Consider the following 13,352-nt stretch of genomic DNA (forward strand, 5'->3'; position numbering starts at 1 on the left):
ACCGTCTGTGGGGAGTTTGGATGTTACTATCAAGAAAGGAAAAGTTAATGATTGGAAAGTCTAAATCCCTACTTATTGTACAGTATAATTAGCGGCCCCTTTGTTAACGGTTCGTATGAGCTCACGAATAAAGTCTGCCTCATATGAAAACAAAAAAAAGTCAGGCAGAAGAGGGACACAGTTTGTTCTCATAATACGACACCGAGTGCGTTTTTATTGTGTAAAGAGTTAAAAGGTCGGTATTGTGTAAAGAGTAAAAATGTCATTTGTTCCGATAAAAGAAACAGTTTCGAGTAAAGGATGCTCAAGATTGATCAAGAAGTAGAAGTCCTTTCAGTTCCTCATGGCCCAGATCTGGTAAGCAGGTCAAGCTCTCAGGACGTTGATTCAAATATCTGATAATCTAGAGAATATCGTCCGGAGTTGTTGGTGCAGGCAGTCTTCTGCTGATGTCGACATCAGAAGCTACAGAAAAGTCTATATGTTCGCAGTGCCAATGTTTTATCTGACGGTCGAGGCATTATCCAAGAAGAACTCCCTAAACATGTTAGACAAATTCATTTCAGATACCCTGGTAAGATAACTTCTCCTTTCTGTTTTATTCTGAAAAGAAGTTTATGGTTCCTATCGAATTCGCCGACATTACCACAAAAATACCAATCCTTCCATTCACAGACCATCGAACCCCACAGTCGACGTTTGTTCGTGTATTGTACATCTGTTGTATGAATATCTTCGTTTTCCGACACTACTTTTTTCTCCTTTCTCTTCTCGAAGCTCTTCCGTGTACCAGGGATGATTTGGCTACACGACAGCTACTTTTGTCTGCAGTGATGCGTAGTGGTCAAACGGGGCCACAATATCTGACTTTAAGTTTCCGCATATGGTAGCATTACGGAAACTTGATCAGAAACTTATAAAAACTTGCTGAAATTTTATCACCGGGTGTACAATTTGAGAAAATCCAAATATCTCCTTCAATGTCTGACTTTTCTGTAAATATAAAGAGGCCTTCACGTTTAACACAATATGATATTTTCCTATGACGGAGTTTATAGAACTGCACAAAGTAAACTGAAGATCTGACATCTTCATTGGACAGGAGCTTGTGGTTTTTCTCCTGATCCTCCGGCTTCCCTCCAGCACCAAAAGCTCACTCGCCCTTAAATGACCATAGCTGTTAAATATGACTTAAACCAATAACGAACTAAATCTTAGACAGACATCATTATGTGTATGGTAGACACAACATTTTGGTTAACTTCCCTTTATAAGAAATACCGAAACTCTTTTGGGGAGTCGCATAGAATGCAAAATAGAGGTCAAGTTCTCTCTCTCTCTCTCTCTCTCTCTCTCTCTCTCTCTCTCTCTCTCTCTAACACTAAACTTAGTTGAAAATATCTATTAATTTAAAAATTGCCATCTTGTATATATATATATATTTATTATGTTATTGGGAATGGGCTTTACATAAGTTGGACAACTTGTGCCCAATCCCTTTTGTATATTAGATGCAAATAAAAATATGTTTAAATAAAAACAAAACTTTACGAGCTTTGTCCAGCAACGAGTGCAAATGACTTGTCTCTCGACCCTAAACCGTTGAAAACAGCTCACAAAGCAGCAATGTGCCGAATCAGTAGCCCGAGTTTCCCCTGGCCCTGACACCACACATTTTTGACAGATATATGTCCGGTGTAATCTATGTAAACATGTCTAAGTCTGGTGCCAGGGCCAGAGGAAAGTCGGCTACCGAATCAGAAAAGTCAGCTGTCAGAATAATATACAGACATTTGTCCAAATAACGTGTGGTTACCACGAATAGTCGACAAGGAAAATAGAAAAACAAAAGGAAAGCAAAAGTAAGGGGGAATTGCCCGAAGAACGTACTAACAAAGAGAGAAAAAACTAACGGTATGGTCACTATGCCATACATAAAACTAACGGTATGGTCACTATGCCATACATAAAAACTAACGGTATGGTCACTATCCCATACATAAAAACTAACGGTATGGTCACTATGCCATACATAAAAACTAGCGGTATGTTCACTATGCCAAACATAAAACTAACGGTATGGCCACTATGCCATACATAAAACTAACGGTATGATCACTATGCCATACATAAAAACTAACGGTATGTTCACTATGCCATACATAAAAACTGACGGTATGGTCACTATGCCATACATAAAAATAACGGTACGGTCACTATGTCATACATAAAACTAACGGTATGGTCACTATGCCATACATAAAAATTAACGGTATGGTCACTATGCCATACATAAAAACTGACGGTATGGTCACTATGCCATACATAAAACTAACGGTATGGTCACTATGTCATACATAAAACTGACGGTATGGTCACTATGCCATACATAAAAACTAACGGTATGGTCACTATGCTATACATAAAAACTAACGGTATGGTCACTATCCCATACATAAAACTAACTGTACGGTCACTATGCCATACATAAAACTAACGGTAAGGTCACTATGCCATACATAAAAACTAACGGTATGGTCACTATGTCATACATAAAACTAACGTTATGGCCACTATGCCATACATAAAACTAACGGTATGGTCACTATCCCATACATAAAACTAACGGTATGGTCACTATGCCATACATAAAAACTAACGGTATGGTCACTATGCCATACATAAAACTAACGGTATGATCACTAGGCCATACATAAAAGAAGTGTCTGGAGAACTTTGAAGAGTTTTGCACAGACATCACATTAATAGACGTCAATGCGACCACACGACCTTATCGAAACTTAGTATTAATTCATCCGAAAGACAAATTACCGAAGGAAGACAAGACAGGGGATGGTTGATAAAATTCCATGTAACAGACCGGATCGTACCGGATCAAACGTGTTTGAAAGGGAGGACAGATGGAACGTGACGAAAGTCAAACAATTCATCTGCTTTAGGAATAAGGTGAGTCGATGAACAGAGACGAGGGGTCCTCTGAGTCATCTTTATAGCCCTATTTAATATCATCCGTCCCTCTGACTGCATGCAGAGTGGTATTTGGACGAAGCGTCTCGATGTTATTTTGACAGCTGACTCGGCTTAATGAGTTGTTTTCAGCGGTTAAGATTCGAGACACCCGTCACGTTGACTCTTTGCTTGACAATGAAACAGGCGTTTTCGAAAGCTCGCAAAATAACTTTTTAATTGCTATTTCTGTTCAAAACAACCAGTAATTATTTGTATGAGACATTCCACAACTGTTCTACACTGAAATGAATGCCTTAATTAAGATAGATATAACTTTATTTCATTTTCTATTTGCATTTGCACTATAGTATAATGAAAAAAACAATTGTTGAATTAGGATTTGGAAACAAAGACGTTTTGTTTTTATTGAAAAAAAAATTCTTTTTCTGAAAGCAAGCGGTTTTAAAACACATACAACAATGCCTGGTTTCCAAACAACTCCTGTACCTGTACCTGTACCTGTACCTGTACCTCTTGAAAAATGCCGGTGTCGTCTCACCTAGCATACATTTCCATGTTCACACCTAATAACAATTTGGTTATAGTCTGTTTCAAAAGGATATTTTAATAAGAGAAATATTCTATTATATTTGTAAATAATTATAGTGACACGTGGTAGTAGACGATATATGAATGTTATTTTTTTTAAAAAAGGATACATTTAAATACATGCAGAAAAAAATGTAAGCCGTGAGCTCTCTGTTGCAGTCTGTAGTGCACTACACATCCCTGTCTTAATGTACGTGCTTTTAATATATATTTTGTTTTATCTAAAAGCAAACATGTAACAATTAGCAACAGTTTCTCAAACCTTAAAACAATTAAACGAGACCCCTAGGCCTATTATGTTTTAGCCGAGCGGAACGTTCAACGTTGTTTTTTTCTTTCTTTTTTTCAGATGTCGTGAAAATATAAATTTTAGATGGCTTTTGCTTCGAGCTCTTGTCGCTAGTTTGGTAGTTATATTGTAAACTTTTTACCCGAAAAAAACTCAATTTCTAATATTCATTAATCTTTTAGATTATATTTCGTCGTTAAACAAAATTAAAATATCCAACGAAGAATGTGGAGATTTGGGATAATGTCTAATCGGCTCGAAATGAACCTAAATAATTTGACGCATAATGTACTAATAGCGTATACTGTTCTCGTTCAATATTGGCGGAAAAGCATCCCGTCGTCCTTTGTGTATTGGAGAGTGCGCAATAGCATTGTAAAAATCTACTTCCTGTACGTGTGGTAGCCATAATGTCTGCGAAACAGGTACTCGTATTTTTCCAATGACTATGTGATAATGTCATTTTAACATTTTCGATGCTAATTTTCATTTTTATTTTTCAGTACGTAACAGAAGAGGCATGTCCCCGTACCCTGTAAGTAAACCATTATCTACTGTTTCAGTTCGATTCGCCGATAATCTGAGTTTCGGTTTGCATATACGTCGATGTAAAGTTGAATTTTGGCCATCATCGATAATAATAACGTGTTTAATGTTTAATTTGACATAGGTACGTGGGGAACCTGGATCCGTCAGTGACCGAGAGTTTGATTATTGCGTTGTTCGGTCAGATTGGACCATGCAAAAGCTGTAAGATCATTCACGAGGTAAGTTGTGTCTGTTGTCACCCAGGAAGGAAAACTATTTTGAGGACGTCGCTGTGTTAACAAGCCCCATATGGCGGTGCAGTTAAAACCCACAGCAGAAGTTGGTAACGGTTCAGTAAAGCGGATGACATTTGATGAAACAGACAAGTATGGCAATTTAGTTGAGAGGACGCGAGCCTTCTTCAAATACACATAGTGCCAGTATGTAAAAAAAAATCTTCCTGTTTAGGTGCCCAGTTTTATTTTCAGTACACAAGGGCTGATAAAGATTTTTCTTGCCGTTACTGTATTGATGAGCAGATCTCGTGTGCTACAGCTGCTGTTTAAAGGTGATGGACATATTTTTGTTTATAGAACTTGCCTTAATTTTTGAGGTTGGTGATGGAGCTGGAGATCACGAGACCACACAATTATTACAACTGTATCATATATTAAAACACAATCCAAGGATAAGCCTGGGGCGGGCAATTGACCCCTCAAAACTAAAATTGACACCTCCATGTTCTAATCTTCTTTCAGTTTTACATAGAATGGCCCTTCTTAATTTTGGTATTTACTATAAATAGCTGGAAACGGCCCACTACTCTCGCAAATTTCAGGATTTTCCCTGCAATAAAATACAAATTAGTCTGTCAGGTTAAACTTTTACAGACAGTTTAGTGTTTCAACTTTTTATTGAGCAGTAACATAAGGATCACATTAATAAATAAAAAACTGTTTGTTTCTATAGTTTGATATAGTGATTTTTTCACATGAAACAGTTAGAACACAGACAGATCTAGATCTAATTTTTCAAGGTAAATTTCCTTTGGAGGAAAAATCCATCATCTCTTCGAATCCCCATCTGAATATTGATATGCTGTAAATAATTGTTCTGATTCTGAACATTTTCTTTCCATTGTTAAGGATTTTGATATTCTATGCATTTCAATCCTTTGTCCGATCAACAAAATCACTGAAATTTTATTAAAATAACATACCTTCTAACTTGAACTCGAAATTTCCACGGGGGAGATTCTGCATGCTCAAAGTTAAAGCATAAATAAAATGTGTGCATATACCCCATAGAGACATAATAAATGTTGAGTTGTTCTTTCAGATGAAATCATTAGTTCTTAGATTATGAGAATAGTTTAGCAAATTCACTGGTTGAAAATGTTCAATTTAAGGGTCCTACATGTCATCTCTCCCTCTCAATAGGGAGAATTGTCAAGTATGTAATAATCATAGTCATTTACAGTTAGGAAAGATCAATTTCATAAATATCAAATAATAGTACAGTATTAGATACTTTTAATTTCATGAGGTGAAGATGCTGATGTAAAATGAGTAAATTTTTCTCTTAATTACCATAAAAATTAATTTCCGGAAATGTAATAGTTTGGTTCCTGTATAATTATGTCTCCCCTTCGAATGAAGGGAGACATATTGTATTAGTACTGGTTCTTCTTCTGGTTCTTTTTCTTCTAATCACAACTTGTCCGGGCCATAACTTTTAAACCGTTAAAGATATCTTGATGAAACTTTAGGTATGCATGCATGCATCACCCACAGGAGGTGTGCAGTGCACTGAAATTAGGTCACTTTGACCTTCACTTCATTGTGCAGTGCAATGGAACTAGGTCTCGTGCCCCACTATATACAGAGTTATGGCCCTTTGTTTAATTTTAATACTGAAGTTTGTCCGGAGCATAATAGAGGATGCATAAACCGAACAATAATACTAAAATAAAGATAGTAGCTAAATAACGTGAAATGTTACGATTAATTGTTTTCATTGGTAATGAATAACTTGAGTTTGAGCAAATAGCAAGGTTTGAAGAATTCTGCTAATATCAAATGCTCTGTTTTACTGTATGCCACAGACAGCAATAGATAAATCTCATTGAGAGATATAAAGTTCTTTTCATTTTCCAAAGATAAGTGCATTACACATATCTAGATATATTTGGAATCCAAGATCAAAGTAAAATAACCATACTTGTGTTTTATCTCCGTTTCACAAATGATTTTTTTTTCCAATTCTTATGAAGCACGTAGTAGCAGCAGGTGTTTTTATTTATTTTACTTGTTAAGATAATAATCATGCCAAGATGTATTATTTTGAAGTCGATAACAAACCTTAAATAGAATTCATAAAATTTTGCGTTTAGGGAAGATTATTACAGAATGCAGAAATAAAGAGATATACTTTGGCATTTTACATTATTAGTTTTCATAAAAAGTACTTGTACTTTTTTGAGACATCTGAAAGTTTTGTACTTTTTTGAGACATCTGAAAGTTTTGCTACATAGCTTTTCCCACTATGTCAGAGAATTATAAGGTTTAAAAGTGTACATAAAAAACATCAGGAAATTTCTGATAGGTTAATGTGTGTTTATACAATACTTAAAGAAACCTGAAGGATTTCCAGCGCACCAAATAATTATCTTTTGTCTTTCACGAAGAAATAGTTACAGGGTTTATAAACTTTTCACTGAATGGGTTATCCCCCTTTATCTTTAATTTAATTACATACCTTTACACATGGTCTCATACCAAAATTACAAAATTTGATAGTGTGTTTACGCAATAATTAAACAGTCCCAAACGATTTCCAGTGAATAAAACTTATATATATCTTTTGTCTTCCATAAAGAAATAATTACAGGGTTTAAAATACTTTTCATTGAATGGGTTATCCCCCTTTACATTCACATGGTCTCATACCAAAATTACAAAATGTCATGAAAAATAGTATTTTTGGAATCACCATACCATACACACATAAGTGTCCTGTACAGGCAGAGAGGTGACCACACAAAACAACACAACTGCTTCACATGTTTATTTACAGATACAGATGGTAGTGTTTAGAATGTTTTTCCTTTGTTAAAAGGCCTATCGTGTGTAGCAGTATCAGTTAACAATAAGATTTTTTTTCTTTTTCTTCATTAAATGGCAATTGCTGTTCTTAGATTCTCATTCTTACGGTAGATTTTTTTTGTTTTTGTTCCTTTTGCATTTCTGTTTTTTCCAGATCGGCAAAAAGTTTTTTCTATTTGAAAAGTAATTAATTTCCTTAATCACGAAAGTATAAACACAACTCTGATTCTATAAACAAAAATCTGATTCTATGTGAGACAGAATTTAAGAAGTATAAACAAATATCTGATTCTATGTAAAACAGAATTTCTATTCAAACTTTGGATACGTAACTGTGTTAGTTTTTATGCCCAAAGTCTTTTCCTGGTTAAAAGTCAAATTATCTGTTAAATGGTAATACCAGTGTTTTCAGGGATTGTCCTGTCTCTAATTAGCGACAAAATTTGACCATATTCCCAATGAACTTTAGTACAGGTAGGTGGCAATTCCAAAATTACCAAGGAATAATGTTACCCTGATAGTGGCCGAAATTCCTCCTGTTTCTATCTTTTGTTTCTGTCATGGACAGTTCTTTCTCAAAGCAAGTTTGATTACTGATAAAAAACACACTATTTATCTGTTATGTCTTTTGATAACAGAGGAATAAAATGAAGGAAAAAAATTAAAAAAAAATTATCTATTGAATTAGCGTACTTTCAAAATCAACCTTAGACTATGCGATCTAATAACAAGATTGTGTAGGACTTAATTTGTGTATCAGAAAAGGGTAAGGGTGAATTTTGTACAAAGCTAACGTGATAAGACGAGAATCTAAGAATGACACTGCCTTGGCCTTAAGTGAAGTAGGACTGCTCTCTACACTTTATTTTTCAGGTGTGTACTTCCATCACAAAAAAAGATTGGAGCTATGTGATTGACTCTAAGTATTAATTTTTTTTCTTACATGTTCTTGGTATATAATATTCATGTATTATACAATATGTTGTTTTAAATGTTTTGTTGATGAACATTTTTTTTTTTTTTCAAACAAAACCTGACAATGACTGGATGGGCCATTTGTGTGCTTTTTTAGACACGGTGTTAAACATTAAATTCTTTCGTTATGAACATTTAACTGACTAACGTCTGTGGGTTCCCATCTTCACAAAGATATTCATTTGAAAAGAGAACTTTTGTGATGCTTTTAGGTTGAGTAAGGGTGTTGAATAAGATGTCAAGCTTACTGGTCTTTAGTTAACTGTATTTAGATCCAACAGGTATGGGAATTAATTTTAAGTAGAATGTAAATGATATGTGTGTAAGGATAGAGTTGTGATACTATAGTTTGCACAAGTTTAGAATTAAAGTGGTCTTTTAATATTTTTGCAAATCTTCTCAAATTTAATTCTTCAAAAAGATATTCAGACAGCTGAAATGCAAACACTGCACACCAGGCGTGACAATACACCGGGGGACTAAACATTTATCTTATGCCGTAATTGGACATGATTTGAAAAGTATCGTCATACACTGTCTAACTAGGTATTGTCATACACTGTCTAACTAGGTATTGTCATACACTGTCTAACTAGGTATCGTCATACACTGTCTAACTAGGTATTGTCATACACTGTCTAACTAGGTATCGTCATACACTGTGTAACTAGGTATTGTCATACACTGTGTAACTAGGTATTGTCATACACTGTGTAACTAGGTATTGTCATACACACTGTCTAACTAGGTATTGTCATACACACTGTCTAACTAGGTATTGTCATACACTGGGCGACGAAATGGGTGTCATACGCTGTGATTGGACAAGTATTGTCATACACTATCTAGTTAGGTATTGTCATACAATGTCTGACTTGGATTATAATCTGCACACTTTGTGATAAGTCAGTTCTGAGTTGTACTTTTTTGGATAACAAGTTGTCTCTCAAACTTGTGTTAGCTATGCCTGAAGTGTTATTTGAGGCTTACACATTATCTTGGTCCTGGTAAATAAGACCACCTAGCTATAGCTGGTGAATTGGATGTAGCCCAGGGGAGGTAACTCCTACACAGAGCTCATCTTTCCTTAAAAATATCCTAGTATGTCAGATTACAGATTAAAAAAACTCATTCATAAGCAGAGTGTGAAAGTGTCTGTATTTTTATACTGACAAGCTTGTCTATGCAATACTGTCTATTGACTTTATAAATTAGAGATTAGATTGAAATACGTACATAGGATGATTTGCACATAGAAGAAAATATCACAAAACATAAATGCTATTTTATTAGACATTTCTGTACACACAAAATCATAAACACACCAGAACTGAACACGAACATATACATGTGTATACTTGTTTTACTGACATTGTAATAAAACTTATGTTTGATAAGACTGTGACTAGTCCTGTCTCCTAATGTCAATGTTTTATTTTGTTAGCTTTTCCTCCTTCATGGTTAGTTTATCCCCTGCAATGAGGTTTGGGGAGTGGGAGGGTGTGTGTGGGAGGGTGTGTGTGTGTGTGTGTGTGTTACCAGTATATGGAATCAGGATCAGGTTGTCCTTCTATTTGTCAATAAAAACAATTTATCTACTCCTCTCAGAAGTTACTAGACTGATTTTTTTAAATGCAACAAAACCTTTCACACATCTCATCCATCACATAACAGCACATGTGTGGCGGCCATTTTTGTTTCCTCTTTAAGTAAAAGAGTTATGGGCCTTGATTTGTTAAGCCAACTAATTCCTTGTCAAGTTTACTACATATATTCCTTAAATATCAGATGAATTTTATCAAAATATAAAGTTGTTTAGACAAAGCACTACATGATTTATTCAGCTCAGTAATATTGCATTTAAACAGAAAGATGAAGAAATATAAAAAAAACCACCCAAACTTTAACAATGATAACATTTAAGAGGGAAAAGTGGCAATTTTAATAGGATCTGTTGCACAGGGGAATATAGGAAATCAAGATATCTCTATGCTACATATTAAAAGGAAAGAAAAGAATATTAAAGAGAGCTTTGTTTTGTAACAATGATAGCTAACACAGTGTGAAGGAGGTTGATCATACAAACTTATTATAACATTAGCAGCTCTTCTCAACAGCAGCATAACAACGCTGGATGTATCCAATTTTTGTGGATATACATTTTTTTTTAAAATTATTTATGTTATGACTTTAAACGCCATAAACGACATTTTTTTTCATGTTTTGTAAATTCTATTTTTACACAAAAGGTTTTTGACAGGAAGAATTCAACCAATGTAGAAAGAAAATCAGGTTAGAAATATTCTCACCAGTTGATAAACAGTGGTCACGCAGGTCAGATTTACCATTTTTTTTAATAGTTGATTTACACATGTCCACACCAAAAGTTTTATAGTACACTGTATTGGCAACAAATTGAAAAATATGTTGCACACAAATTGTCATAAAATTGATTTTCATAAAAACACAAAATTATCGTTCCAGGTATCGGGAACTTTTCAACCAGAGGTAAGAAATTCATGTTATCTTTTACACATTATATATACAACATAATATTTACTTTAATCTTGAAAAATCTGTTTGTTTTAAATCTGCAGTATTCTGAAAATTGACTTAAAATCATCAATAATTCCTTCATTTGGAATTTTGTTTATATACATTATTCAAACACATTTGGTGCTAAGTCACATTTGATAAGCCTTGCTAGGCAGTATACAGTATTTCAAAAAACATTTTTTTCAGGTTTGTAAATATATTGTATAAAGTTTATATAGCACAACCATTGAAATGTTTATATATACATGTACTGGTAAGTTTCAATAACTTAAGGATTGCTGCGCCACTGTCAGAAACAACAACTAGGCGTTGAAAACTTTTTTCCTGGCGTGAACGTATGTTTGATCAATCAGTTCTGAAAGGAAAACCATGAGAAATGATGAAGACGAAATTTAAACAGCACTATTCCGAGACTGAAGAATCAAACCCTAAAGCTAGACCTCCTGTTGCTCCAGTTCAGGGTTTTTGCCAGGTGTTTGTAGGCTCCGGTACATTTTCCCAATTTCAGTCTTTATTTTCCCAATTGGATTAAAAATCATGTTTATACAAGTTTCCAGTCGTTATATGTACAACGTTCATAGTGTCACCGTTCAGGAAGGAGCACTCGAAATAGATAACGAAAATTTGAAAATGAATAAATAAACAAAATCACCGAAAATTGATGTTTATCTATTGCTATAAATTTTAATGTAAGAAACAGTTAGAGGAAAACATTGCAAATCACATTGCAGGTATAATTTTCCCAAACCTGTACACGTGGGAACAATGATGATATTTCCCAATATTTGCCAAATGCCAGTGATATTTTCCCATTACCTGCTCAGGGGCCCTTTCCCAAAATAACTGGCAAAACCCCTGTAGTTGCCCCAGGACATTTGAAGTATTGAGGTCCAGAAGAGATGCAGTTACAGCTGAAACCAATTTACATCTGAGTTCTCAAGTGTTTTGCCTGCAGTGGAATGGGAATCCTTAACTCATTCACCCCTGAAGACACATTTGAACTCTTCCAATTCAAAGGTTGGAATAGTCCATTATGAAATTTCAGGGGTGAATGAGTTGAGCATGATCTGCGCTGTGTCAACTTCACCAGACTATGGTACTGAAGTCATTGAAATGTCGCACATAAACATTTCACTGGTCGTGCTATATGATCCTTTATGAACAAAGAGCACATACAAGTTTGAGTTTTACACATAACTTTCAGGTCTAGTTTGTGAACCGTAGAGGTTTCAAGGTTAAAATACTTTTAAAGTGTTGCTTAATCATGGTACTTTACACCCAAGTTAATTATTGGAGACCGGTTTCTGGAATTTATTTTGGTTTTGTTTTGGTTTAATTTTACAATAATATTAAGTTTAGTAACAGGTTCTGATTGGTTGACAGCCAAACCCAGTTGGACTTATCCTGTCACAGTGAGCCTTTCATTGTCTAGCCATATATGTAGAAAAATGTCTGGAGAAGCAAAGTTTCAAGTAGGGGACTACTTTAGGTTGCTGATTGTTGATTGTAACTGAAGTTACCATAGTATGCCAGTTGTGGTTGAAGATGATAAAATATTTGTCCACGATGTTGACACGTTTTAAGTAGAAACACAGTCTCATTTGATAAAGCGATGTACTCTAGTGACACCGATATGACTGCCAGAATTCCAATGTCTTTTTCCAGCTCAGATTAATTAAAAAACCAAACCACTAGGAATATATGGTACTAATTATCTGTCCTCCGTTTGTTGTGGTCAACTAGTCGGTAAAACGTCTCCCTAACTACCAGAACCAAGTTTTGGTAGTACCATCATTAGCCTATTGGTATCCAAGCATAGAGGCTGATGTTCCTTGGGTCTGAAGGGCAGGATTGCTGTCATCGCCTTTTCTGTAAAGCGACATCTCCTTCCAAACTGCAGACTGAGCCGAACCAAATCTGGGTAGTACCAATCTTAGCCTATTGGGATCCAAATTTATACAAATATAGAGGCTGATTGATGTTCCGCAGGGCTGAAGGACAGGATCCTTGTCAACTTTTCTGTAAAGCAACATCTCCAAAAACTGCAGACTGAGCAGAACAAAATTGTGTAGCCTATTGGGATCCAGTTATACAAGTACAGAGGCTGACATTCCTTGGGGTTGAGGAGCAGGGTCAAAAAGTTCACATCGGCTGAATTGTTTTTCGCTGCCATCACAACTACGGGGCAGATTTAAACCTAACTGTGGTGGTAAGGTGTTTAAGCCACAATAATCAACAGTTACACAAATGAAGGGGATAACCTTCCTGAGTGCAGTCTAGGTGAAGGGGATAACCTTCCTGAGTGCAGTCTAGGGGGGGG

At 35.2% G+C, this 13,352-nt stretch overlaps 1 protein-coding gene across 7 annotated transcripts in view; it reads left to right on the top strand.

The window, feature by feature from the left end:
• The first annotated feature begins 4,218 nt into the window (after nt 1–4,218).
• LOC110462155 (nucleolysin TIAR-like) overlaps nt 4,219–13,352 on the top strand; it is a 290,371-nt gene continuing 281,237 nt past the window's right edge. For all 7 annotated transcript variants that reach the window (XR_002464240.1, XR_002464241.1, XR_002464243.1 and 4 more), the window contains exons 1-4: nt 4,219–4,293; nt 4,372–4,403; nt 4,539–4,635; nt 10,961–10,984. Coding sequence is in view for 3 of the 7 variants with exons in the window: in XM_021516014.1 (XP_021371689.1) it covers nt 4,279–4,293; nt 4,372–4,403; nt 4,539–4,635; nt 10,961–10,984 (168 nt within the window). In the remaining 4 variants the exon portion in view is untranslated. The remainder of the gene's footprint in view (nt 4,294–4,371; nt 4,404–4,538; nt 4,636–10,960; nt 10,985–13,352) is intronic.

This window comes from Mizuhopecten yessoensis, unplaced genomic scaffold, assembly GCF_002113885.1.
Source record: "Mizuhopecten yessoensis strain PY_sf001 unplaced genomic scaffold, ASM211388v2 scaffold1429, whole genome shotgun sequence".
In the NCBI taxonomy this organism is placed as follows: domain Eukaryota; kingdom Metazoa; phylum Mollusca; class Bivalvia; order Pectinida; family Pectinidae; genus Mizuhopecten; species Mizuhopecten yessoensis.